Source organism: Malaya genurostris, chromosome 2 (genome assembly GCF_030247185.1).
Source record: "Malaya genurostris strain Urasoe2022 chromosome 2, Malgen_1.1, whole genome shotgun sequence".
NCBI lineage: Eukaryota > Metazoa > Arthropoda > Insecta > Diptera > Culicidae > Malaya > Malaya genurostris.
In genome coordinates, this window is record NC_080571.1 from 202,659,756 (window position 1) to 202,687,682 (window position 27,927).

Sequence of the window (27,927 nt, forward strand, 5' to 3'; positions counted from 1 at the left end):
CAGCTGCCTAACCAGTCTTCTTGAAGACCCTCTTCACGATTGCCCAGTAACGTTCGATGGGTCGAAGCTGAGGGCAATTTGGTGGATTCATATTTTTCTCAACGAAATTTATACCTTTTTCCGCAAGCCAATTGAGAGTGGTTTTGGTATAGTGAGCCGACGCTAAACACCGCCAAAGCAGTGGAGGTGTACTATGCTTCTTATATAAAGGCAGCAATCTCATCTGGGAACACTCAGATCGATAGATTTCTGTGTTTATAGTTCCGGTAGTGTAAAAAATTGTTGACTTCAAACCACAGGAACAGATTGCTTGCCATACCAGTACCTTTCGACCGAATTTCTCCACTTGAATCGACCTGTCCGCATCGCTCACATCCTTTTCAACGACGACAGTAAAGTATTGTGGACCTGGAAGGGTTATTGAGTCCTCCATACACAAGTCTCATCGTCCATCAAAACGCATGCATCTGGACACTGCAAAAGACGCGAATACAATTTCCGGGTTTACTTGTTACTGCTCGCTTCTTCTGGTGTACACTTTGTTCCTAGATTTTCTGCTAATTGTATGTCTTCAAGTGATTTTGCATTTTGATACGCTGGATCATTCCGACACTCGTTCCTGCTTTTTTGGCCAAATCACGTATTGACATTGATTTGTTCTACACAATTAGAGATACCACTTTCTGGTCCAGTTTCGGGTTGGAAGAACCGGGTTTTCTGCCTCTTCCTGGTAGCTAATCTGAAGAATAGTGTTCCCCAACCTTATTAATGATGGTTTTAACACTGACATGATGCATTCCAAACCGCTTCGCCAATTTTCGCATAGTAATATCATCCATGTGTCCAGAACCTTAATTTTCACTTTCTTTCCAATACGCGACATTTTGAAAACGCAGAATTTCAAAAGCACAAACAAGTAAACAAACGAAAGCTGACAGCCAAACGCACAGCATGCTGTGATTTGAGCATAAAAACCATCACAAAAACATGCGTTCAACACAAATGTATGTGGATAGCTTATTTTCGATACACTTCTTACGATGCAAAGCCTGTATTAATTAAATGTCAAGTTTCGCAATGAAACGTATTACCAACTTTTTTTTTTATTTTCATTGTATAATCTTGAGAGTAATGGTTATTCTCTTGTAAAAGTATTTCAGTAAAAAAAAATTTTTTTTTGCATTCGGATAATGTTTTCAACAAAGTGGTTACTATGCATACATAAATAATTTATAGTTTATATTCTAAGAAACAATCTGTGGCAGAACAATGGCGAACAATTTTGAACACTCCGCTTATCTTCTAATTGGTAATGAACTTTTACGTAGATCTAAACGATAAGACTATACATAAACTACAACTAAATCGGTGCTTAATTTTATCCCCACATTTCGTACTATACATTTAGAAATCTGTCTCTGGACTCATGGGTCTCCCGTCTCGGCTCTTAGTCCTCGTGTATCCGATTCCACCGGGACTGCTAACAGCACTTGACAGTGGTGATTCAAAGCCTCGGCCACTACCCGTTGCTCCGAACAAGGCTGGATTCTGACCCGAGTAATCCCTTAAGTTTGTTAGGGGCCCATTAGCTTTGGTTATCCGTACGGCATCTTCATATTCCGATTCATCTTCGTCATCATCCGTCCTGCCTGGTGGCAGACTATTTACCGAGCTGAAATCCAATCGTTCATCTAAATCACTAGACGGTCGTCGCGTCGGTAGCTGTCGAACAACCTCAGCATACGTTACTGATGGCCCGGCGATTGGAGAAATAGACCGGGCCGTTTGAGGGTAGTCAACCTGGGTGTTTTGAATGGATTGAATTAAGGGAGCATCTTGAGCAACAATAGTTGATGCCTGGAGTAAACTGTTTGAAGGTGCGAATGATACCAAATCGCGTGGTTGTTGCTCTTGACGCCCGTTGAATGGTTGAATCTCACTGTCAGGAGAAATAGTGGGTCTGGAACTGTTTCTTGCTTGCTGAGTGATGAGTCGCATTTCGATTGGTCTGTAATCAGAGAAGTTACAGCTAAATACCAAACTAAATCAACAAAGAAACACACCGGTATGCATCGTCAGGATCATCGCCATACAGAGGAAGCTCCCGTACAAAGTAAAACACCAAACAGTCGAAAATCACACCAATCAGGATCAAAACGGCCGTAAGAATATTGACAGTTGTTCCGAAGAATGGTGTCTCATGGATGAAGCATCTTCGCTGGTCGGATGACCAAAACTGGCAGGCGCTAACTAAAAAATAAAAATGAATCAGTGAAGTTTCAACAAATTGAAAAATCCGAACAGAGTGTGGGATCCAAGATGAACAACTTTAGAAAATGTTTGATTATTTGCTCTGAACTTTTCATGTTTTTTACTCATCTCACCTCGTTCAAGATGGTTTTGTAATAGTTAGTAAGCCAACTTTGAAATATTTAGTAAGTAACGAACCATCAAATGAAGATCGATAATGAGAGAATAGTAGAATAAATGGGATAAATAAATCTATAATTGTATATGCGAGCAAAACACATTTATATTATGTGTTGCCAATAAAGATGAAAAAACTTATTAGTTTTGCACCCTATTTTGGGCGCGCTAATGAACGGTTACCATCGTTTGACAATTGAAATATGCGTGCTCGTACAGGTCTTCTAAAAAACAATGACCCGTTTATGATAGAAAGGTAATTGGAAGTTTACAGCACTAACCGAAATGAATTGGAAACACGAGATAACATACGAACTAATTTCAGTATAGAACGCGGAATAGCTACCAATCAGATTCTGAACGAACGATGCTCACAAATGATAGTTTTTTTTTGTATTACCTGATGACCGTCATAACCGAAAAGACAGTATCATGACAGTACATCATGTAGTGGCCTGAGTCTACCACGCAAACGTTGGAAACAATCGAACATTTTAACGTTTTTCACACCACGATTCTAGTTTTGTGTTTTGTTTTGAACAAATCTAACAATAAAGAATATACTTCTGGTAATGCTCCACTACTCCACACAAGAAACTTTGATGATTGCAGAAATTAAACTACAATCAAAAGTGCGAATATTGACAACACTGGCTTTTCAAACAAAAGAGCTAAAAAAATTGTTTGATGTTACAAAAATCCCCGCCATGATATAATTACTTGACCTTCGATTCTGCAAATCATCCTTAATGATGTGATAAACGCAAACCGATTTGTCATAGTTTGTAATATTAGTGTTGGTCGTACATTCGCAATGTAGGTAGAAGATCTGTACCTGAATCTGTGGGATTGAATTTTCTATGAATCGTTTTTTTTATTTTCGTATGAAAACAATCGTTTTCAAGGTGGCTCTACTAATTTTAAAAAGACAGAAAATCGGTTATTGCGAGTGTTATAATTGATTTTTTTACTTGATCCAATACGACAAAAAATATAGTAGCGATCACATGGCATCATTACAAATTTATTGATATTGATAACATGATAATTGTATTTCTGTAATTGATTGTATCAGTGAAATTATGATACAGTAGAAATTAGCGTCAATAAAAATAGTGTAACATAAAACCATTACTTTGGTCATAACCGGATTCGTATGAATTCGCGCAAATGTTTGAAACATTGCGTTGAATCAAATTTTGTTTCATACTGGTAACGACAAAAATGCTTCATCCACTGCACAGTGGGGAAAAAACAATCAAAAACGCGACTTTGCTCAATAATTTTCTAAAAACCCAAGCATACATTTATGGTGATTAAAAGATCCGCAAAATTCACTAACATGCCCGTTTTGATCCAATTCGTCTTTTTTCTGTCTTTACTTCAAAAACTATCTGTGAAACTCTGGAAAAAATTGAATTCGATCAATCGGAAGGTATTCCTGACATGTTCATAAGATAAATGGATTGTTTTTAATAAGATTTATTACAAATAACTGTATTCTGTTCACCCCCAGTCATCTCCTTCCGTGAATTTACAGAAAAGAAGTTCTACTGATCGGTGTTTGGACCAATTATGATTAAACAAGACAGTTCTATGATCGCATGCATCGCACTACATCGTTTTACCCCAATTTTCCCACAAATATAATTTTATGTTGAATTCAGATTTACAATTCCGAAGCAGATCCAATATGACCTACCAATATTGGTTCATAGTACGTAGAAAACTTCTATGGTCCAAGTACATATAAGGGAATTAAAATCGATTGATATTACGTAGAAAGATCTAAAAATAAGATTACAAATGAATTCAATGACCGCACGAATCTTGTTAAACCGTTTTACCCCAATTTATTTCATATCTTACTTCTGGCTAAACTTTCTTTGGCATAACGAAAGCAGGCAGATTACGGTTGATGAAAATCGATTGATATTGCGAAGAAAGACCTAGAAATAAGAGTACAAATGGATTCAATGACCACAAGAATTCTGTTATACCGTTTTACCCTATTTTTTTTTCAATTGAGCCTTAATATTTTTTTAATTCAGCTTTTTGATTTACCATTCGGAAGCAGATCCAATACAAATTATCAATATTGGTCCATATTACGTAAAAAACTTCAACGGTCCAAACACATTTTATGGTTTATAACTGTCATTGAAGGTTTTATAACAGTTTCGAGGTAAAATTTTCCTGAATCCTGAAAGGAGTCTGGTCGAATCGATTACTGATAAAACTGATTAGTTATATTATACTAATATTTTGTTGAAAATACGCATTGGCTCAAGTAGCTCTTTGAACAATTTTGCCGTTATTAAAGACAAATTAAAGTGAAAAAAATGAAAACATATTCTTTCGTTTTTTTACACAGATAATTATTTCTCTATTTTCTCATCATCACTCATCAGTATCGTCAGTATCTTCTGCTGACAGTAATTCGTCTACGACAGATTGATACGACTTATGAAATAAATTGGGGTAAAACGGTATAACAAAATTCGTGCGGTCATTGAATTCATTTGTAATCTTATTTTTAGGTCTTTCTCCGTAATATCAATCGATTTTCATCAATCGAAATCAGCCTGTTTTCGGTTTGCTAAAGAAAGTTAAACCAGAAATACGACTTATGAAATAAATTGGGGTAAAACGGGTTAAACAGGCTAGTACTGTCATTCCCATTGTGTTTGATTGGATCACAGATGTTTTGTACGTAATATTGATAGATCGTATTGGATCTGCTATTGGATTGTAGATCATATTTCAACTGAATATTATAACTTGAAAAGAAATGGGGTAAAACGGTACAACGAGTTTGCTGCTGTCATTAGAACTATATGCAATCGATATGTTAGACTTTTCTACATCAGCAAAACTCTATTTGCTCTTCTGAGAGTTCTTCGGTTCTATGTTATATAGTTAAGCTAGTGTAAAAAGGGAACTTGGGGTAAAATGAACATGATAGCGTTTCGTGCGGTCCTTTTAAATACATGGAATCGATTTTACTGACTATTTTACACAAAAAAGTGCTTTGTGGTCAGCTGTATCATGCCTCCAAAACAATCGTCGCATTTTTGGTCCATTTTTCCCCACTGCACTGTGTGTAAATGTTTCACTGTATTAGGGATATCGTATTTTCCATCTGTTCAATCGATTTTTTTCTTTCATTTTTTTCTTCTATTATGTTATATATGTAGAACAACAACAACAGCAACATGGAATATCAAAAAAATACCATAAATACTAATAATTTCGGTAATTATTCATTCCAAACACGACGGCATTTTCGGCAGTTCATCATTCACAAGAAACCAAAAATCTCTACAAATCCAAATTATCTGTCAGATTGAAGGTACCGCGGATTTCGATTACTATAAACTTTACTTAGAGGATTTCCGAGCAAATTCGAGAAAATTGTGTACAGCTCGCGCTGTATTGAAAAAGATCTTAAAAATAAAAATTAATCAGCTTATTAGCAAATATTGAGAAACTTTGTAAATAATAACAGAATAATGTGCAATTACTGAAATGATCACTGCATAATAACCCAATGTTCGAATGATAATACGATTAATATGATGACTTACTCGCAATCGCCTGATAGGCGGCTGTCCCTGGAAGATACACAACCAGTCCGACCAACGTGAGCTCCACCGCGAGTGCAAGTGCTTTGTCCTGTGGTAGAACGGACCGAATCGATATGATCACTTTTCCGATTAAAGCCGATCCTAGCAACACTGCTACCACCACTGTTAGAACCTGAAATATAATCCAATATTTCTGACAATCTTGGAATCCGCATGCCCCTTCCGTGGCGATTCCTCCCTCGATCAGCACCAGTTCCGTATCGATACCACATGAACAGTCCGTATAGACGACAACATTGTTGATTTCCGATCGATTCTGGCATCCAGCGTGACAGGGCGAGAAGTAAGTGTACACACTGTCCTGCGGACAAACCGGCGAAAATGGCACATTCTCCGGACAGATGCAGTTCGAAGCACAGAACGGCTTTGTCAGTCTTCCACGATAAGCACCAGCAATTTGCTCGTTCTCGCAGGACAAGAATATAAATGCTGCAAATTGAATCATTCAGTTGTAATCGTGGTTGAACTCATTGTTGATTAGGGTACAATAGATCTTACCGACAAATAAACCTGAAGCAACTATGCCCACAATGATGTTCCATCCAGCAAGCTTCCTGTGCGGGAGAAAGCTAAATCAGTTCAGTCGGTCAATTAAAATTCGATGTATGTGTTAGCTGAAACACTGCATATTGAATATTTGTACATACAAAGAAAAGCTGACTGATTCATAATAACTAGTTAAACATTTTATCGTTATTTCAATTCATCGCATTTTAAAAAAAATACGTTTGCATGTCCACGAGACGATTGACACTAATAATCTTTGAATATATTATAGCGCCTTACCTTCCGAACTGCGAGACTAGGACAACCGAAAATAGTTGTGTGCACAAGTCAATCCTCAACAGCGATGTTTGCTGTAGTCACGTGACTTAACTTAGTTTAAAGTGAACGAATCAATTCCATCATGATGCAAATTGGTTGAGATTGACGGAGAGTACTATCCAGTTTGAAGATACGCGATTAAATAATAAAAGCATGTCTGATTGTGAGGTCGATAAGCCGCAATAAACGGAGCAGTTTCCCGTCGATCCGCGGGAAGATGAGCACACAATACTGACAGCAATGAGTTCTCGCGGTTTTGCATATGTGTGCTGGTACAGCCCAGCCGCAATACAATCTGTATGGATTAAAAAATACTGTCGCGGCTGGTCCGGTCACTTATCACCTTGCTACGTATACATTCCAGCGCGTAACATCACTGCCAGCAGTTTTCAAATGATCGCGGTTAGTCTCCGATTAGACTCGGTACTGAGCACATCGCGCAGAACGGGCTGTTCGCGATCAGAAGTTTAACGTATTAGTCGGAATGTTCGGTTTTCCTTCTCTCAGAGGTCACAATTTTGCGTCACTCCTGTTTGAATTCGAATTCAACCGCGAAAGCTGACTTTGCTGTAGGTAGCAGTGGGGGGGCAACGTGACTCCTCAAAACGGGTGATCGCGGTGTGACTTGATAGGTTGTAAAACAACTTTTTACTGGTGCGTGATATTTTGAACCCCAAACCGCAGAACTTAAACTAGTGTTTGTTTGTTAGTTTGTTTCAAAAGAAATTTGGTGTTATTATTAGTGGAATCAGGTGTTCATCACGCAAACGTGATTGAAACCAAATATTCTTTGTGTTATAAAAAATAAGCACCAAAGGCAGATCGCAATGATTCAGCTGTAACTATAACACCAAAGTATTTAAGTAGCGGAAAATGTTAAATATCTATACCGGTTACCAGTGTTATTGTTGTGATTCACTCATGCTTGTTGTCTACATTTAGAAATACTTCAACTGGAACGATTGGCACTTGTTAGACTGATCTAAACAGACTGATTTGTATGTTTACCATAGCTGCTGTTGCTTCTAGTCATTACACATTGTCATTTGTTGGGAAATTATATTTAAAATCTGACCGAAGATGATCGGTTGAAATATATCAAACAAAAACTAGTCCCATGGAATCGAACTCAGTTCGAATACATCTCCGGAGACCTTTCCAACTATGTTGTTTCACCTCTACAAGCAATTATGTGTAGCGGTAGTTTCGCACGCTAACAGGAAAAAGTGATAATGAGACGCAATTGTTGAGTCTTTTTTTCTGATCAAATCACTACGAGTCAGGACAAAAAATTGACTTTCTAATCGATCGTGACGTCGGTGATGTGTAAGCATCTTATACCGGAGGTCGTTTTCTCCGATTCGAAATCATTCGCACTAGTTGCGAATCGATGGGGTTAGTTGTTTGCTGAAAAATTGTTGTCTCATCCATACAGGATAGCCGTTATGACAAAGAATTATAATAATAATAATAATAATAATAATTATGCTATAGAATAGCAGTTCCCCTGCCGTATTTCTATAGCTCACTTAAACTTGCTTTTTTGTATTTTTTTTTCTTCACCTGTCAATCACTTTAGAAGAGTTTGGTTTTCTTCCGATTTTTGCTTAGAATAAGACAGGCCAGATATTTTCATGAAAAATTTGTGTTACTCTGAATAAAAAATCTGTACTCACTACTGAATCGAAATTTGTCTAATGGAGTGATGTTGAAAAAATGTTATTCCAACATTTTATGGTTTTAGAATAAGTAATTCAATGCGGGTTTCATAGTCATACCTCTACAACGACGAATTCAAATATTTGTAGTTGGAATCAACAAAACACAATTTTAATTTCATATGCTTCCAAAATGTTGACTTCGTAAGTTGGCGTGGGATTTCCACGCTTATCGTGCTACCTCGAGTCAGGTCAATCAACTCTCGTCCGACAATAAAGTTTCATAATGCGAAATTCAAATTTTAAATTTAAATTCACAGTTTCAAATATTAATATCGATGTAATTCAGCATAGATCTTCAAATGCCTAAACAGTTTTATGATTTTCGATCAATTTGTAATTCGTCCAACTTATAATTCGTTTGCTACCAAACAAAGCTCAGACAAAAAAGTTTGATTAGTTCTCGAATTTTTTTCAATGAAATCTGTGGAAATCGGTGATGAATATTCAATCCACCTTGACGTAATTATTATCACGAATAATAACTCGAAGGGTTCAACCACTTTCTATAGTCACTACACGGATCCACTCGCGAATGAAATATAACTAAAATATTAGTTGTTTTAAATTGTCATTTTTATTTTCAAAACGGACTTGGGGGCTGGAACAATTAACTATCTAGTTGAATTCTTAGTGCTACACGGATAAAAGTCCATTGCCGGTACCACCATTGAAAATCATGAAATGATGAATAATGTCTATCATGAATAATAAAGTCATGATTTCATGAGCAAAAGGATTGATATCATGAGCAATAACACATCTTCCATGAAAATTTTCATGATATCTATAATTTTGCTCATGAAATTTCATATGAAGATATGGTTCATGATTTCATGATTAAAAAATCATGGTTTTTTTCTCATAAATACGTTTATTTCTTAAGGCAGTTTACATAAGTTTTTCTTCGCCGTAGCATCACTTTTACATAATATTCTTATCCTAATTCAATTCTAACATAGTCACAACGTTTTGCATTTATTAAAACATATTCTCTTATTACTTAAATATCATCTTAGGTAACTCGTCATTAATTATGAAATCTACTCGGAAATATTATTTGAACCAAACGATTAACTTCTATAAATTATAAAATAAGCTGTTATTTTCAGACATTTTGTTAATAATTTCATAAACTGTTTCGAATTTGTTTGTATCATTACATTATTTTTATTCTAATTTAGCTATTGGTTGAACTCATGGACGCAGCTGGGATCAGAACTAAGTCTTGAAAGGGGCCTTTATTAAATTGAAACTCCAGTTTTCTTTATTAAATGATAAATAAGTTTCATGTATGAAAGGTCACGACAAGCAAGAATGTCTCGAACTGGGATATTGGATAGTCTACCTTGGGTACGCAAAGAATTTATTATTTGAGATCTGACATCACGATACTCCACGCATGTCCAAACGACATGATCAATATCTCGATAACCTTCGCCACAAGCACAATGATTAGTCTCGGAGAGCCCAATTCGAAGGAGATGTGCATCTAACGTGTAGTGATTGGACATGAGTCTAGCCATCACACGAATGAAATCTCTACTCACATCCAGTCCCCTGAACCATGCCTTTGTCGATATTTTCGGAATAATTGAGTGCATCCACCGACCCAGATCATCTTTATCCCAAGAAGCTTGCCAGCTGGCAAGTGTTCTTTGGCGAGACGAGCTATAGAATTCGTTGAAAGCAATTGGTCTCTCATAAATTTCACCCTCAATAGCACCACGTTTGGCTAAAATATCGGCTCTTTCATTGCCAGGAATGGAGCAATGAGCCGGGACCCAGACTATAGTGATTAGATAATTATTGTTCAATATGTCGTTCAGGCACTGTTTTATTTTGCCCAGGAAAAACGGTTCAGTCTTGCCAGTCATGTTTGAGCGAATGGCTTCAATTGCACTCAGACTATCTGTGAAGAGGAAATAATGGTTTGGAATTAATGTGACGATTACACTCAAACTATATTGAACTGCTGCTAGCTCTGCTATATAAACAGATGCAGGTTCTTGAAGCCTAAATGAGGCCGAAACATTATTGTTGAACATACCAAACCCTGTCGCTTCTTCAATTCGCGATCCGTCCGTGTAAAACATTTTCTCAGAGTCAATATGCCTGAACTTACTTGAAAATATTTTTGGGATTTCCGTCGAACGTAGATGATCCGGGATTCCACGCACTTCGCGCTGCATGGATGTATCGAAAAATAAAGTTGAGTCAGGGACATTTAGGAGGCTGACACGGATAGGAATATATCTTGAAGGGTTGATTTCCTGTGACATATGGTTAAAATATACTGTCATGAATTTTGTTTGAGATCGAAGCTCGACTAGTCGTTCGAAATTATTAATTACCATGGGATTCAGCACCTCACATCTTATTAGCAGGCGTGATGAAAGCTCCCAAAATCGATCTTTTAATGGAAGAACTCCCGCCAGAACTTCAAGACTCATTGTATGTGTCGAATGCATGCACCCTAAAGCAATTCGCAAACAACGATACTGAATTCGCTCCAGTTTGATAATATGAGAGTTTGCAGCGGAACGAAAGCAAACGCATCCATATTCCATCACTGAAAGTATCGTTGTCTGATACAATTTTATTAGATCTTCCGGATGAGCACCCCACCAAGATCCTGTTATTGTTCGAAGAAAATTTATTCTTTGTTGGCATTTTGTTATCAGAAACCTAATGTGTCCTCCCCACGTGCATTTGGAATCGAACCACACCCCGAGGTATTTAAAAGTTAAAACCTGTTGGATCATTCTTCCCATCATATGGAGCTGAAGCTGCGCGGGATCATGCTTTCTTGAAAAGACGACTAACTCTGTTTTCTCCGCAGAGAATTCGATACCAAGATGAACAGCCCAATCGGACAAGTTATCTAAGGTATCTTGCAATGGTTTATGCAGATCAATAGCCTTGGGAAAAAAAAAAAAAAAAAAAAAAAAAAGATCATGGTACCGACAATAGATTTTTATCCGTGTAGTAGTTTAGCAAAGACGCACATCAATAAAATCAAAAACCAATTGGTTTAAATTAATAATGTATCAGGTGTACAACTTTGCTTCCGCCGTGTTTTTCCAAAATTAAAAGCTTTATTGCGAAAAAGTGCTTACAGATGTATTATTCAAAGCATTGTCCGTCGCTAGCGACAACTTTCTCCCATGTTTCCGGCAATTTTCGGATCCCGGCTCGAAAAAAGGAGTCCTCTTTTGACGCTATCCATGAAGCAATCCATTTTCCAACTCTTCGAAGAATTGAAAATGTTGATTTGCCAGGCCGTGTGCCATCGAACGGAATAGGTGGAAGTCAGAAGGGGCGACATCTGGGATATACGGCGTGTGGGGCAAGATTTCCCATTTCATCGTTTCCAGGTACTTTTTGATCACATTTGCTACGTGAGGCCGAGCATTGTCGTGTTGGAGGATGACTTTGTCATGTCACTCTTGATATTGTGGCCGCTTTGCTTTTAGCGAGACGTTTTGAAATGGCTTGCTGACTCACTCCCAACGAGTCGGCAAGCTCTTTTTGGGTTTGGCACGAATCTTCATCAAGCAATGCTTCTAGTTGTTCATCTTTGAAGGTTTTTTCTCTTCCACCACCATGTTTGTCTTCGACATCGAAATCACCATTTTTAATACGTTGAAACCACTCCAGAGATGTTATTTTACTCAGAGCAGCATCACCGTAAGTTTCTGAAAGCATTCGATGCGCTTCAGCTGCATTTTTTTCGAATTGTAACAGAAAAGTAAAACTTCCCGCAAATGGCGAGAATTGGGCACATAAACAGACATTTTCGAGCGTGAATAATACGAAAACAAGAACAACTGTCACTGAAACGGCGATGACAATTCGTTAGGCACTGTACACACTCACTTTGAAGGCATTCTTTTGACCAGCCTCAGCCGGTACAGCCACCTATAGGAAAATGGCGGAAGCAAAGGTGTACACCTGATAGATGTGTATTCTTAGATTTGCATAAGTTTAATTGCTATATGCGTTCTAGTTCATATTTTTTTAATAAATACAATCCAGTCCTAGTTCGAATAAGTTATTATTTAGTAAATTATTTTCTCGCTTGAAATATCTACGAAAAAAATTGATTGCCCTTGCTCCCAGGAATTCCGCTCTTCAATGTGTGTGTTCGCATTTCAGAATAGCACTTTCACAAAACAAGAAACCAGTGTCGAGTCGACTCGCACTCTGTGCGGTTCATTACTGTTGTAGAGATCCGATCAGAGCATCGTATCTAATATTTCTGTTTTTGATACTTGTTAGAAAATTTTAAAATTTTAACTACTAACGAGACCAGGTTTATATTAGTACTTGGTACGAAACCAGTTGTTTGTTATAAACTTGTCACAGCTCGATGATCGGGAAAGGTTGCTATGCACATAAGCAACTGGACCGTTCGTGACCAGCACCTTTCATCACTAACAGATCAAACGGTCGTTTTCAGGGCATCGAAAATTCTTCAAAAAAATATTTTCGAAAAAAATATTTCACATGGTCTTGGTTGATATAGTACACCAAAAAAAAACTTCAAAATAAATTTTTGGTGTGATTTTTACAACAGTTATTTATCCATACGTCAACTGTTCGAACAACCTCTGTAGTTTTTTTTTGCAAATATTTCAGTGACTTGTTCTTGACATTGTTAACAATTCAAATGATTAAAGTTGCTGATGAGTCAATTGCTGGTATGTTCAACATGTTGCGCTAAGAACAACAATCAAACTGTTATTATCATTTCACTTCAACAGCAATCAAAAACTCAAGTGGGTTTAGTCTTAAGGGGCGGGTAGGGTCTGACACTTTTGAAAACTCATTAATTTGTTTATTTGTTTTTTCTTATAGTTAAACATTTCAAGAATATTCTGTGAAATTTTCAAGCCTACACAGATAAAAATATTTTGTGAATTTACATCTGTTTTCATGCACATATTTGAAGCAGGTAATTAAACATAAAATTACTTCACAATTCTGTACGTTTCAATACAATTTAATCGCAAAATAAGCGTTAATTGAAAGATACAGTTATATTCATTGAAAATTCAATGCAATTCAATTTAGTTTTGCATCGATGAAGGTTTTCAATCAAAATTTCGATTCAACCCATGTTTATTCCATGTTACTATTGATTTACATCTCGTGTAAATTTCATTATTTCTTTCTGTGTATCTAACTAAAACTCTGGAAGTTATGGGCCTTTTTACCTCTGCTTATCTCATAAAGCGAAGAAGCGAGAGTTCAGCTTCGATTGACTTGAAAGTTAACAATTGTCAATCCATTGTTGGTCAACTGAAACTATGATTAACAGGAAAACGATAAAAGCCAATGATGATGTTTCACTTTTTATTTAATCGACTCGTGATGTTAATCAACTTGATTTAAATGAAGATATGTTATTATTTATGGAATTTGACCACTAATCTTGGTAATTTCGTTCCCAGTGAGAACCGTACTGTCAATGTGGATTCAACCAATGAATAGTGAATCAGCAAATATAGTAAATTAGGTACTCGTAATTGAACTGCTCTACTGCTACTTTGCGTCTTGCTATAGGCCAGTGATTCTAAAAGTGGTCCCTACAACTCACCAGAGGGCGCTCATTTTTGATGAGCAGTATACTCAACAGGTAAACAGATGAGCAATGATGGTCAACATATAGTGGACATAGTCAATCTTATTCGAACAAAAAAATTCTGTTTGAGTATGGCTCAGAGCTAATAAATTTTTGACAAAATTTTCTATAGTGAAATCTCTAATGAAGCATTGCGAGCTCCAGTCTAGAATCAAACCCATCGATTAGTATCAAATGTCTTGTACAAAAAAGAGTAAACACTGAATAGTGAATCATTGAGTTCATGTGGGATTTACAGGAGAGAAAATAAGGGTGACTGTTTTAAACTAAATCGGGGTCTCAGGTTCTAATTTCAACACACTGTGATGAGGAGTTCTCTTGACTGCTATTATCAACAGAAGTTCGCGTCCTTTCAGAGGGTAATTGTCCAAGAAACCAAAAGTTCCACTGCTGCTTAAAAGTACACGCGGAACTTTGGAGAACTTGAAAGCACAGAACAAATTTCTCGCTGCATAGAAGCTGAACAATGTTTTCTAGAAGCAGCTTAGAAGTTCGTTCGGTTGCGTCGCGCGAATTTTGATGTTTGGATAATTACTTAGAAATTGGGCTGCTATTAGGAGCTATCGATGAACTCTGGAAGCTGCTTAAGCTAAATCAGTCTCTTTTATCAAAACTTTTGGTTAGTTGAGTGTTGAATCGTTTTAGTGAACTATTTGACTGCATCTTGGAGTTCTATAAAGTAACACATAACATTTTTACCAAAAAGGTTTAATGCGACTTGGCGTATTTATCATATTTGTATATAAAAATCAATGAAACGAGCAACTACAACGGGATAAATTCAATCTCATCAAAACTAATATTGACATTTCAGCCTGTGATATCGGGATATGACGATATCTGGATCCCGTTCGCCAACTTCACAATACGAGTTTATTGAGTGAGTTTATTAAATTAAAAAAAAACTAGAGTTTATGTTAAAGTGAGGTAATATGGTTTCTAGGAATCAGCAGGAGTTTTATCCTGGCTTATGGAAGTTTGTGGAAAATTCTATTAAAAACCACCCTGTGTTGAAATGATGCCTTCAAAGGTGTCAAACAATTTATTCCAGTGTTTTCGAAATCCTGAACGAAGAACCGATGAAGTTAGTTTGATTGCCTATCAACTGAATAAATGTTAAAGTTACGTTACTTTTGTTGGATTTATTTTGTGCGCCGTTCGCCTTACTCGAATGTTAATTATTTTCATCGCCATCATAATTATTTTCAACAACATTGTTGAACTCCGAGAAATTCAATGAATTCTTCAAAGAACCAAAAAATCAATCACGAAAAACTAATTATGATATAATGTTCAATTTAAACAAATCAATTAGCAGTAAAGCAATCAATCTAGAAACATTCCGTAATGTGTTTTTCATATTTTTACTCGCCTCAGCTCTGCTTTGATTCAGGGAAGTGTGCAGTGATGATCATTATTAATCCGAACCCAGCCATGCAATTAGCATTTGTATTGAACCGATTTGCACTGCAGTTAGTAAACGTCGAATTGATAAGCATTTTCCTGTAATTTACAGTCACTGAATATACGGTGACAGAGAAATGCTTCTTGTATATTCGAAACAAAAATTTACACAGTGTTTCTGACAATAACAGTGTAGTTCTATGAACTACAGTTAGAATAACCACATGGGATTTTTTTTTCGCAAAGTGAACAATAGAAATTATAATATGCCGAAAATGGGTACCAAAAAAGTTATATTACTTGTGTAAAATTAAGCATGTCAATAGAACACCAGTAGTATAAAATGGCTTTGAAATAGAATTCTGTTGTTCAAAAAGCTACAAACTACAGCTACGTGAGCTTATTAAAGGCTGTTTAGCGTCATGATGCCTATGACCTTATGTACTCCAAATTATCATGCTACTCACCTCGGACTGGGATTCACCTTTGCAATAATCAATCCAGCCACGACCATAGCCAATGCAACCACTGGAGCTCGCAGCAGGTTGGTGATCAATCTGGATGTCCATTCATCATTCAATCCATTGACATTCGAAGTGGGCAGAAAAAATCTCGACTGCAGGTAGTTTTGTTCGTGTGCGTTGAAGTTAATAACACCGGTCTGAATAAAAACCAATGCTAGTACATTGAAAATGAGAATACCGTTGGTTAAGACTCGCTTCAGTGATGCTGCCAAACCGATATCTGCCAGCCATTTGTGCCCCGCCAACGATTGCTGGCTTTCGCTAGTAGCAGTTTCTATTATTTCGTCCGCTGCCTGCCGCACTACAGTCGATAGAAGCCGTTTGGGGAAAAGAGACAACAGAAATCCTAGCACAAAAATGATTGGTGCAATTATCACCCACCCAAGCCACCAGCCTAGTGTAGTTGCTCCAACGGCCAAAACAATGGCCAGCCCGAACTGATGACCCCAAACGCGAGCGGCCAAAGCACATGCTAGAAGCATAAATCGTTACATAAATTCAAACAGATTGTTTCGACATAATGAACCTTACCTATATGGCTGGGACTTTGGTGCTCTCTCAGGTTATCATCCAGATAGCTCATTCCTAAGCAGTAGAACGTCACATTGGCGATGCCGATCAAGGCCTGAGCGAAAAACATCAGGACCAGCGTCGTGATGCCGTAGGGTTTCTCAATCTGAAGCTCAGCCGACTGATCCAGAATACAAACGTTTGCCACTTCTATCGCGGCAATGGTTTCCGAGTCGTTCGAGCTGTTGGATTTGTTCGAATTTTGAAAGGTATAAGAAAAACTAAAAGCTAGATTTCAACAAAAAAAAATCATTTGGCCTCTTTCCAAACACTAATATTGGTTCATTGAACCAACGGTTATTTTCAATATAGAATTTTTAATAAAAGCATGCTGAAATTCAGTTTTTATAGAACGAAAGCTGAATTCTCCAAAATTTAAAGCCAGAAAATAAAACTTTAATTTCACAACAGCAGATTGAAAATATAATTGTACTAATGACTGAGAAAAGAAGGCATTTCAAAATAATTGCCTTTTCACCTGTGTTATCAATTATTTTGACGTAGGACTACGTCTTTGTTTTCTATATGCGAATTCAAAATACGGAAAAATCTAACAAACAGTGATCAAGTTTAAAAAATCTTCAGCTAGACATTATACCTACAGCTTGGAAATATCTATACGCATCGATTCTAGTAGTTTAAACTATATATTTCTGAAAATTGGTGGTCTAAACTTAAATTAATAACTAACTGGACCGCCGAGGGGGAGGGGGAAAGGGAGGAATCTCCACGGGCCCGGAGTTTTTTTAGAGGGCCCGGAAAATCGAAGATTCAAAATTGTTTTTTCATTCTTCATTGAAAATCAAAATATCCAATCATTTATTTTTTATTTTGTTAAAATAATGTATTTAAAATTCTCTTGATTCGATTATATTCCCATGCTCATAATGTTTTTTAATTCTCATGTTTGAGGCCCGCAATATTAAAGTCCCCCCAGGCCCGAATTTTCTCTCGGCGGCCCTGATAACGAACAATGTATAATTTTCTCTGTTCTCCAAGTCATTATCATGGCGGGTAGGGTCTAACACTTTTGAAAAATCACTTATTATTTTCTTTATATTTTCTTATAGTAAGAGAACTGGAAAGAGACTCTGGAAGTTATAGACCTTTATTTATGGCTATCTCATTCTGTGCAGAAGCAAGAACACGGCGCATAGGCCCAACATTTCTACTCCGATTGACTTCAAAACATGACAAAACATGCTTGAAATGTTTCATTATAATAAATTATAATAGACAAAATATGATTTTTTGAAAATGTTAGACCCTACTGGCTCCCTGGAGTAATAAATTGTTTCCATTGATTTTATAGGCAAAAACCTTTAAACGCGTTTTTCTCGAAAGCAGGTTTTGAAAGTCCGTGTCCATCGTCATTCAAAACCTACTGTACCAATGTTTTTCAAATTTTGCACACACTTTCTACATATAAAAAACCAGACCCCAACGTTTTCCTTTTAGTTATTTGTTACTTTACAGGTTTTACAACTAAAAAACGGCGGATTTTTTCGTGAAAAATCGTAGTTTTCATTTTACCTCTTCACCAACTTATTTCTCAATATTTTTCAACGAAGAAATAACAAAATGTTGTTCGAATGATACTTCTTATCATGCAAAACATTGGAATTTATTTTGTTGAACGATAATCCTGGAAAAAATTAGAAAAAATGATGATTTTTTTCATCGTTTAGACCCTACCCCCTCCTTAACAGCGTTTAACAAGCGTTTCGTATACAGGACCAACTGGCACTCTGTGCGACTCGTTAGTGCCGTAGACAAGGTTGCTGTGCACATCAGCAAGTTGGCTTTCTGCGGATTTACTTCATGCGCCGTTCGTCTCACACGAGAGACATATTCATCGAAATTCTGCTGTTTCCTCGCATGCGATCAGCACCTTTCATCACCAACACCAATGAACTTTAGCGCATTAAAAAATTTAAAAGAATTATTTTCAAACAAATATTTCGCATAGGCACAAATAAAATGATACGAAACACAAGAAAAGCTACAAAGAAAATTTTAGCTGGAATTTTCACAATAGTTTTGTAGTCCTACGTCAACAATTCAAACAACCTTTCCATTGCAGTTTTTTTTCGTGTCAAAAGCTCCTTCGTTTTCAATATGAGGGTGCAATTTAATAATTTGAGTATGAAACCGCATTAAAAAGGGGTCAGTTTTTACACTTGTATAACTTGTTCGTTCAGATTAGCAAAATCATTGCTACTACTTCTTAGAAAAATTTCTACGCATCGATTTTACTGTATAAAATCAAATATTTTCAATGATAGATGACCAAAACTGAAATTCAGAGTGTGTAGTGTCTAATTTAGCCTGCTATAGATGATGATCTAAGACACGGATTTCCATATCACAGACGCCAGTATTAAAGTAATAAGTTATAAATCAACTTGAACAGGGATGTCGGGTTTTTCGAATTACTTGATTTGAATAATAATAGTATAATAATAATAGTATAATTTTCAAACTAATCGATTAAATTTTAATTCATTATCTGGATTATTATTCGATTATTCGAAATATTATTTCATTTATTTGTTGCATTTGTAGGATTATTCGATTAATTTAAACGTCGGATGTTTGTTTCAAATTAGTCGATAAAACATCTCCCAAGTATATGAGTTATTAAAGCATTAATCGATCGACACTATGACATCCTCAAACTGGATAGCATACTCTGATTGGTCGTTTAAAACGAAATAATAGAAAAGTAAAAGTATTCGGAGTCTCGAAAAGCCACTGTGTTATATACCATTCGACTCAGTTCGATGAGATCGGAAAATGTCTATGTGTGTTTTTGTATGTGTGCACTTATTAACGATATTTTTACGGCTCAGTTTTCTCAGAGATGACTGAACCGATTTTAACAAGTTTAGGCTATTGATCCAGTTCGAAAAATCAAATGGCTGTCACTTCAGGCTAATGTTTTGTGATCTACGTCACTTGGTAAGTCACAAAACACGTTGTTTTTTTTCAACTCAATTTTCTCAGAGTTGGCTTAGCCTAGGCTCATTTGAAAGCCACTATTGAATTCTGGACGAAGTTCGAAGATCAGATGGTTGTCACTTCTGGTTCCGAACATATAATGGTATCGAATAACCGCACATTTATCATCGGCTGAATTTTCTCGAAGATAACTCAACAAATTTCGATAACCATAGGGTTATTTGAAGACTAACAATGCTAATCAAATTTGTCAGGGTAGTGGCGAACATTTCCGTTTCGAGAAATGCAATGTTATATGTGGCGTAACCGACAAATTCCGGTGTTCTTCAAAACAACAAAATTTCTCGGAGATAAAAGAATCGATTTCGAAAGACTTAGACTCGTTTGAAATCTATTATTAGTTTATTTGATAAGCTCACAGAACTTATGGCCGAGGATGAAATGTTACAAATGTTTTATTGAGACTATTTATATGACAGAGAAAGGCATTACCACACCACTAGGTGGATTAAAAAGGGGCTTACATTATTATTATTATTGGAAAATGCTAATCATTTGTTACAAGATCACAAACTACATGACCTGCTTGTGAGAAGCGGCAGATACAGTAACTGCATATTAATGGCATGCTAGTAGTAGTAGAAGATAATTAGAATATTTCTATCAATCAAGCTGCATCAAAACTGTCGTCTAAGATAAGGTAAGCCAGTAAATCAACACAAGGTCAAAGAATTTCAACTGGGATCGTAAGGCAATGTTTTTTCATTCATTCAAATATGAGCCACTATTAAATTAACATTTTTAAATCTTTAAATATACGGCCATATAAAACACAAATAAAAGATTTCATTTTAAGATTTAAAGGTTATGTCCCAGACATAATCAGATTGACACGAATATGAATAAAACTGACCCTCTATTATTCTTACTGTAGATTTGTTAATATCAATGAAAAAGCATCGTTTACATGGCTTGGGGATCGGTTAATTGGTCTCAGAAAGAGACGAACTGTTGAATTTATTCGATGTAAACAATGTAGAATAAATTTTCTTCAATTGCCAGGTCGGCAGCTGAAAAGTGATGAAAATATTTGTCACTTATCCTGTCCGAACAACTCATAAAGCAGATTAGCCAAATAATTTTCTCGCTGGCCTTTTGTAAATCCTCAGCAAGTAAAGAAGAGAACAGTAAAAAAATCATCACTATTCACTTCAATGCACTATTGTTAGATTATTTCATGCTCATTACAATAAAAGAAAAGATAGTGAACAGTTGTTAGGGATCCGAAACAATTGAATTGTTGAATTTCTTCGTTATCAAACAATGGATTCTTTTTATATTTTTACCTTTTTGCCTTTCTCTATAGAAAGGTATTAGAATTACTGGAAAAACCGACTTTCGAACGGAGCCTCGGAGACCCATAGTGTTATATACCATTCAACTCAGTTCGACGAGATCGGAAAATGTCTGTATGTGTGTATGTATGTATGTGTGTGTGTGTGTGTGTATATGTGTGTGCATTTTTCGAAGATATTTGAACGCGCTCAATTTTCTCAGAGATGGCTGAACCAATTTTAACAAACTTGGGCTCGTTTGAAAGCTACTGTCGGGCCATTGATCAAGTTCGAAGATCAAATGGTTGTGACTTTTGGTTCCAGATATATGATGGTATAAGTGACGTAACCGACAAAACACATTGATTTTTACCGCTCTTATATATAAGGGTGCCAAAATTTTGGGATCACCTCTATTTTCGTTAAGCTCTAGTGCTCAAAAGTTTAAGCACCTCGAAAAAAGCCTTCATGCAAAATTGGAGCTAAATCAGACATGCGTAAATTTTTTTGATGCCGAAACTCTTAAAATTGCATGAAACGTCGAGATTTAGTGTTATCTAAAAAAAGATTTTTTTTGAAAAAATCAACTTTCTTGGACTTAGAAAAATTTTCATATTTTTTCTAAGCCCCAAAAAGTCGACTTTTTCAAAAAAATTTTTTTTCGAGATGACACTAATTCTCGACGTTTCATGCAATTCTAAGCCTTTTGGCATCAAAAATTTTTTTTCGATTTCGAAAACTTCATGTACTCCCCTCTATGGTGATTTTTCAAGATATATGAAAATTCCACTAAGTGGACTAAGAAGGCATCACTGTTCTCATACAAATAGGCAACGCAAATGTCAAGCACTAGTTTGGAAAAATGATGCTGACTGTGTGAAATAAACTCTGAGGCATGCTTTTGTGAACTACTCGAATCAATTTGAATCAATTGGTGTCAAAATTAGTATCCAAAATTATTTAATAAAAGTATGAAACATATTTTCATGAGACTGTTATGAAAGAAGAGAAAGGCATTATCACACCACTAGGTGGATTAAGAAGGGTTTTTTATAAATAGGTATAGAATTCGCTCAAACTTTAGAAAAAATTTCCGAGGCGCGGATGGCTGAATGTCATATACCAATCGATTCAGCTCGACAAACTGAGCAAATGTCCGTGTGTGTGTGTATGTGTCTTGTCAACTAAGAGGTCGAGTTCTCAGAGATGGCTGGACCGATTTTGATCAAAGTCGCAAATGAAAGGTCTCCCCGTCACCCAGAACGCTATTGAATGGTTTTGATTTTGGATGTTTACTTTTTGAGTTGTACGAAGTTTTATGTCAAAATTTTGACAGTATCCATTACAATTGACCTTGAAAACAGAATATATTTTCAGACTTAGATTTCGCACGGTAATAGCTATCCAACAAGCCATAGATTATTAAAATCCATCTATTTTTAACGGAGATATCGAAATTTTTGTGTAAGCAACCTTTTCCCCTATTCCAGCAGTAGAAGTTTTGAGCGCTGTCTGGCAAAGAAATGCTTGGGAGCAAAACAAAACACGATTTTTTATACTGTTACATACATTTGTTTCTAAGTACCCAAAAGACTGTGTACAGCATGATATTTTGCCTCGGACCGATTTTAGCACGGTTCGTTTTTGACAACATAATCGTTCGAATATGCCATATGTAAACCAGATGATGGCTGAATTTTCGAGTTGAAAGCAATTCCATAATTATATTGATTTAAACTACTTACAGCAATAAATGCTGGAAGAACATAACACCCATATACAATTCGAATCAGTTCGTCGAGATCAGTAAATGCGTGTGTGACAAATAATTTGACTAAATTTTTTTCGGAGATGACTCAACCGTTTTCTACAAACTCAGATTCATATGAAAAGTCGTATACTCCTACACAAGGTTCCCGAATTATGTTTGGTTCCGACCTCTGGTTCCGGAACTACAGGATGATATGTGACAAAAAGCCTTGGTATTACATTCCTGTAGTGGAATTTGACCTTCTGTTTCAACCGACCTCGCAGCCGATTCAAAGTGTACAGAACCATTGCATGGCTAGTGCTACGATTCTACTGACACTACAAATCCTTTCCTTGATATGTGAAACGAAATTTAAATTGTGAAAGATTAAAATGAAAAATTTTAAGATTCTATAAAACATCTTGTTTTTCAGTCAGATCCAACTTCCGGTTTCGGAGATACAGGGTGATTAGTATAAAAATGTCTATTTCACATAAATTAATCAGGATTATCGGGTTAGCATTGATTTTCAAACATTTTGAAACAAATGTAAACCATACAGCTACTCAGGTAAATTTATCTGACTTCGGCCATACCGATTTTAGAATTCCGTTTCTCAAAGCTCAGTCGTTTTCTCAAAAAAGCCAAATCGAATTTCAGAAACAAAAGTTCAAATTAAAATAAATCCAATTTTATCCAATTCTGACCTCCGATTCTGGAATTATAGGATGATGAATTTTTAAAATTCAAAGCGATATAGAAGATAACAATCCCGAAAAGCTTTAAAGTTGGACTCAAAACTATTGCAATTTATTCGTCATATGGCTATACGAAACGGTTTGGGTTATGCTGGTTCCACTTAAAACGACGGACATTAGAATAATGTCATGAAAACTGAAACACCGAAGAATATTCATGCAAAAAACACATGCGGATTGATAAAAAAGGTATCATTTCACTGCTAGGTGGATTAAGCACGTTTTACTTGAAAATATGACTAATTCTGCGCAAATCACCCACACAGATATTCGATTATATCCATTTGATTGAAGTAATAAAAAAATCTGTCCCATTTTAAGAGACAGTCTAGATCGATTTAGAAAAGACGAAGTGTGCAAAGTGGCTTTTGTGACAAAGTCTACATATCTAGAAAATTTCGTTGAAATCTGAGTAGCTGCCAAGAAATCGAGTTGGCAAGAAATTTGTTCATAGTATTCACGTCTATCCGGTTATATCTTTGAAATAGCCCATCCGCATATTCAATGATACTCCTGGTATAAATTATATCGGAACAATAATACAAAAAAATGACAAGACGTTGTGAAATCATGAACTTTGATGTGTCGGTCCGAACAACATATGCAGAAAAGAAAAAAAATATTTTTCATTCGTGTCCCCGTATGGTGCACGTTAAACCGTGACAGTTGGTGAACTTGGTCGAGATTAGGACAAAATAAGGTTGGGTCTAACATTTTGCATATTTTGTTAAAAAAACAAAGTTGGCTCGGGTTGACCCACGTTTGATTAGTGCTTGTTAGATTTATTAGCACAACGTTGTTTCGAATCAAGCGAAAATGGATAAATTTTATTATCATGCACATGCTACAAAAACATCTTGAGCGACTCATTTTCAAGCAACGTCTAGTCGAGTTGTTTTATGCAGCTGAAACGTTCATTATTTTCAAAACATAGCTGCCAGTAAAAAAACAACGACTCGATAGCAAAAACTTATGAGCTAGGGCAGGGAAAGATAACAAAATCGCAGTTGCGTTACACATTCGCAGAAATCGCGATAAGACCCATTGCGGGTATCAAAAAGCACACATCGATAGAAACATACTTGTGAGTCAGCGTAGGTATGATCAGCATCAGCAGTCCAGCGGATTGCAGCATAAAAATTCCACCCAACCAGGAGATACGGTGCAACCGGTTGCCCCAGTAGGTCACGAGCAGGGCAAATAGGCCCTGTGATATTCCGCTGCCCACCAGCAGCCAGTCAACGATGATTGGATCGAACTCATGCTCATTCGCAGCTTGATGGGCGGACACCCTAAAGTACGACTCAATGCCACCCTGTACAAAACCGGCCAAGGACAGGATGATCAGAAATGACGTCGATGTACCCAACCGTTGACATCCTGGACCGTTGCAGCAGTTACACGCCCTGATCCCACAGTCGATTGAATCTGGAATGCAAAAATTTCACTATCAGCTAAAGAAACCGGACCAATTTGTCACGAGTTTGCCGAAGACACCTGCCTTTTCCTATGTTGTTCGCATTCGCTTGAAACTGCGGTAGCCGATCTTCGTCATCTCGAATCAAAGACGCAGGTCTTATCATCTCGTTGCAGTTCAATTAGCTGCACTTATTCATAAGCAGTTTGCTGCTTCTAGTAATTATAGTTGATTATGATGCACTCTCAATCACTGTTTGCACATGTCACAAAACCAGACTAACTTTCACTGCGTGAGCTCTTTGGGGACTGGATCCAAACTGCCACAGGATACCTGTTTGAAACACGACTTTCGTAACACTGATAAGCGTTTGTATCTAATCTTATCAGAGCAGCTCGGTATTCCGTAAAGGTCGGCCAACCCGAACAAGCCGAATCTTTTTCCCGAAGCTTTATCATAGTACATACTAGAGAAGTGATAGTTATTCAGCCGTTCATGATTGCCTGTGAATTCATGATATTAGAACGCAAAGGGTTTTCGCAATGTCGCTACATTCATTCGATAAAATGCACTACAGTTGTGCTACGAATCGTAGTGCCAACAAACGCAGTGTTTAGCGAATACTAGGAAATCGATAGGATTTTGTACGGAGATAACCATCAACACACGGAAAGTTGTTCGGCGCAACAACAAAGGAGTTAAATTGGAAAGCTGGTCTACATTTGGCTTACGTGCGAGATTTCACAATTGGAAAAATGTATCCAACACCGGCATTCCAAAAAAACAATAAAGAGAAAATAATACAACTTAGATAACTTGCATATAACGATACTTCCACGACGATACGATATGACGAACCAATGGCCGTAGGCGCGATTGACGAACCCCAGGTTTCGTTGGATGGTATAATTATATGACAAAACTTGAAGTCGAGCTACAAAAAAAACTTCACTTCGGCGTGAACGTCACATAAACCAATGAGAGTTGTTTATTTTTTCTTCTGGTAATACTTCTCTAAGTTTCACGTTTACAAACAATAATTTTGATTTTGGTCAAATTTTGTCTCAGGATAGGTGCCAACCACCAACCGATTTTAAGATTGAAAGTTTGGTAGTTCGAAGGTCAAAAAGTTTATCTAATAACATTTGTATCTCGTTCAAGATGTTTTTTTTGTTTCCACTTTAGTTAACTATTGTTGGGTAATTTTCTGAATTCGAAAATCTTTTAACATCATTTATTTTTGGTACATTTTATAATACTTATGAAAACGATTTTCATGCTAAAAAAACATTTTCGGAAGGCAAAACTGCGTTTCTCTCGTGAACAAAAGTTGGATAATAATTATGAGACTGAGGTTGGAAAAAGATCACTGGATATCGAGCATTTGTGATCAGGCTAAAAAACGAGCTCGAGTGTACTTCAGAAGCATGTTTGGCAGTGCTTATGCAGATTCGGTTGGACTTTTTGGGTCGAATGATAACTGTTACCGAAATCTGGATCAATTCATTATTCGCCAGAGAAGTGAGTGAATATCTGACAATGTTTGGAAAGCGGCACGAACGTTCCGACTAGAGAGGCTCAATAGGTAAAAAAAGTCACGATGTCTGTTTGATTGGATGGTCATGGTATAATTTTCGTGGATTACATCGAAAAGAGAAAAAAAACCTTCGACAACAAGTATTGTTGTGCATTATTGAAGCGATCGAATATCGAAAAACCTGTTTTAATCCACTTAGTGGTGTAATGATGCCTTTCTCATATTTAATACTGTGGTATTCTATTCAAAATGTTTCTCTTCGATTTTTGAAAGAAACCAAGGGATTGTTTGTGCATTAGTATAACATACAGAATGTAATAGTGCTTTGCTCGAGATGACGATTAAAATTTTTGTTGTATCCAAAAATATGCAGTAATTTTTATCACGATCATAAATTTGACCCTAAGCTTGGGAATATTGGTTTTGAGTCCAGTTTAGAAATTTTTTTATGGTTTTTGTTTCGCCTGTTTAACATATTTTACTCTATAATTTTGGAACCGAAAGTCAGTTCCGAAACCGGAAGTCGGATCGATATAAAATTCAGGAACTTTTTATGGGACAATTATAGCTTTCATTTGAATCTAAGTTTGTGAGAATCGGTGCAGCCGTCTTGGAGAAAGTTAGTGCACTTATTTTCATTTTTTTTTTGCACATGTCACCCCCTAATTCCGGAATCGGAATTCGGATTCGAATAAAATTCAGGAATTTTGTGTGGGATTACAAGACCCTTCATTTGAATCTAAGTTTATGTAAATTGGTTCAGCCATCTCGGAGAAAAGTGTTTTTTTTTTGTCTGTTGGGTGCGTACAACTCTATGCACTCTATTTTTTAATCGATTGTAGAATGTAAAAAGTTAATGTTCATGCATTTTGTCCTAAGTTTCTTACAGTTTCGACAATCACCGCAAGCTACAAAGTAAGAAAAAAGTATTTTCAGTGGGTTCAATTGAATTTGACATCTAAACAGTCATTTCGCGAAAAAGAAATATTTTCCATCCATGCTGAGGCAGCTCTGTGTTGCGGAATAAGTTTTTCAGTGAAAGTAGTCGATTAAACCATAAACGAAAATTACCTGGCCCAGGATCTGTGGCATCTTTCGGTGCCATCTCAAGTGCGGTAAAACAATGATAAAAGATAAGTATTGCACTTAACCATTTTCATATACTTTATGTTTCGCACGGAACCACCCGCGATCCCATTTCAACCAGAATATTAGTTGATTTTCTGAATTCGATTGGTTAAAATTTGGTACAACTAATCGATTGTTGTTTTAACTAAACTGTCATTTTTGTTTTTCGATTAGCAGAAACGATGGTTGAAACAACTAATTCAACTGTTTGAAAAAAAATGCTGTCAACTAGTGAGGACACATACCTTTCAATTTCAACAAATATTTTAGTTGAAATAAC

At 36.5% G+C, this 27,927-nt stretch overlaps 2 protein-coding genes across 5 annotated transcripts in view; one reads left to right on the forward strand and one right to left on the reverse strand.

Annotated features, from left to right (window-relative positions):
• Positions 1–1,263: 1,263 nt before the first annotated feature.
• On the reverse strand, positions 1,264–26,097 carry LOC131427124 (solute carrier organic anion transporter family member 74D). Its single transcript, XM_058590050.1, has 8 exons — positions 25,067–26,097; positions 24,648–24,993; positions 16,724–16,944; positions 16,136–16,664; positions 6,573–6,628; positions 6,015–6,503; positions 2,064–2,250; positions 1,264–2,008 (listed from the first exon to the last, which is right to left on the reverse strand). Exons 1-8 carry the CDS (start codon positions 25,146–25,148, stop codon positions 1,405–1,407), a joined length of 2,514 nt encoding a protein of 837 aa, XP_058446033.1. The 5' UTR covers positions 25,149–26,097; the 3' UTR covers positions 1,264–1,404.
• LOC131427125 (solute carrier organic anion transporter family member 74D) overlaps positions 7,318–27,927 on the forward strand; it is a 52,152-nt gene continuing 31,542 nt past the window's right edge. For 3 of the 4 annotated variants that reach the window (XM_058590051.1, XM_058590056.1, XM_058590057.1), the window contains exon 1: positions 7,318–7,468. The gene's annotated coding sequence lies outside the window, so the exon portion shown is untranslated. Of the gene's footprint in view, positions 7,554–27,927 lie in introns of all 4 variants that reach the window. The other variant, XM_058590052.1, reaches the window with a different exon arrangement.

Excerpts from the sequence above, each read along its gene's own strand:
- LOC131427124 (XM_058590050.1), bottom strand. The coding sequence starts at position 25,148 with ATGATAAGACCTGCGTCTTTGATTCGAGATGACGAAGATCGGCTACCG. Across the intron at positions 6,504-6,572 it reads TGCTTCAGGTTTATTTGTCG|CATTTATATTCTTGTCCTGC; the intron begins GTAAGATCTATT and ends TTCAATTTGCAG. Across the intron at positions 2,251-6,014 it reads CGCCTATCAGGCGATTGCGA|TTAGCGCCTGCCAGTTTTGG; the intron begins GTAAGTCATCAT and ends TTTATTTTTTAG.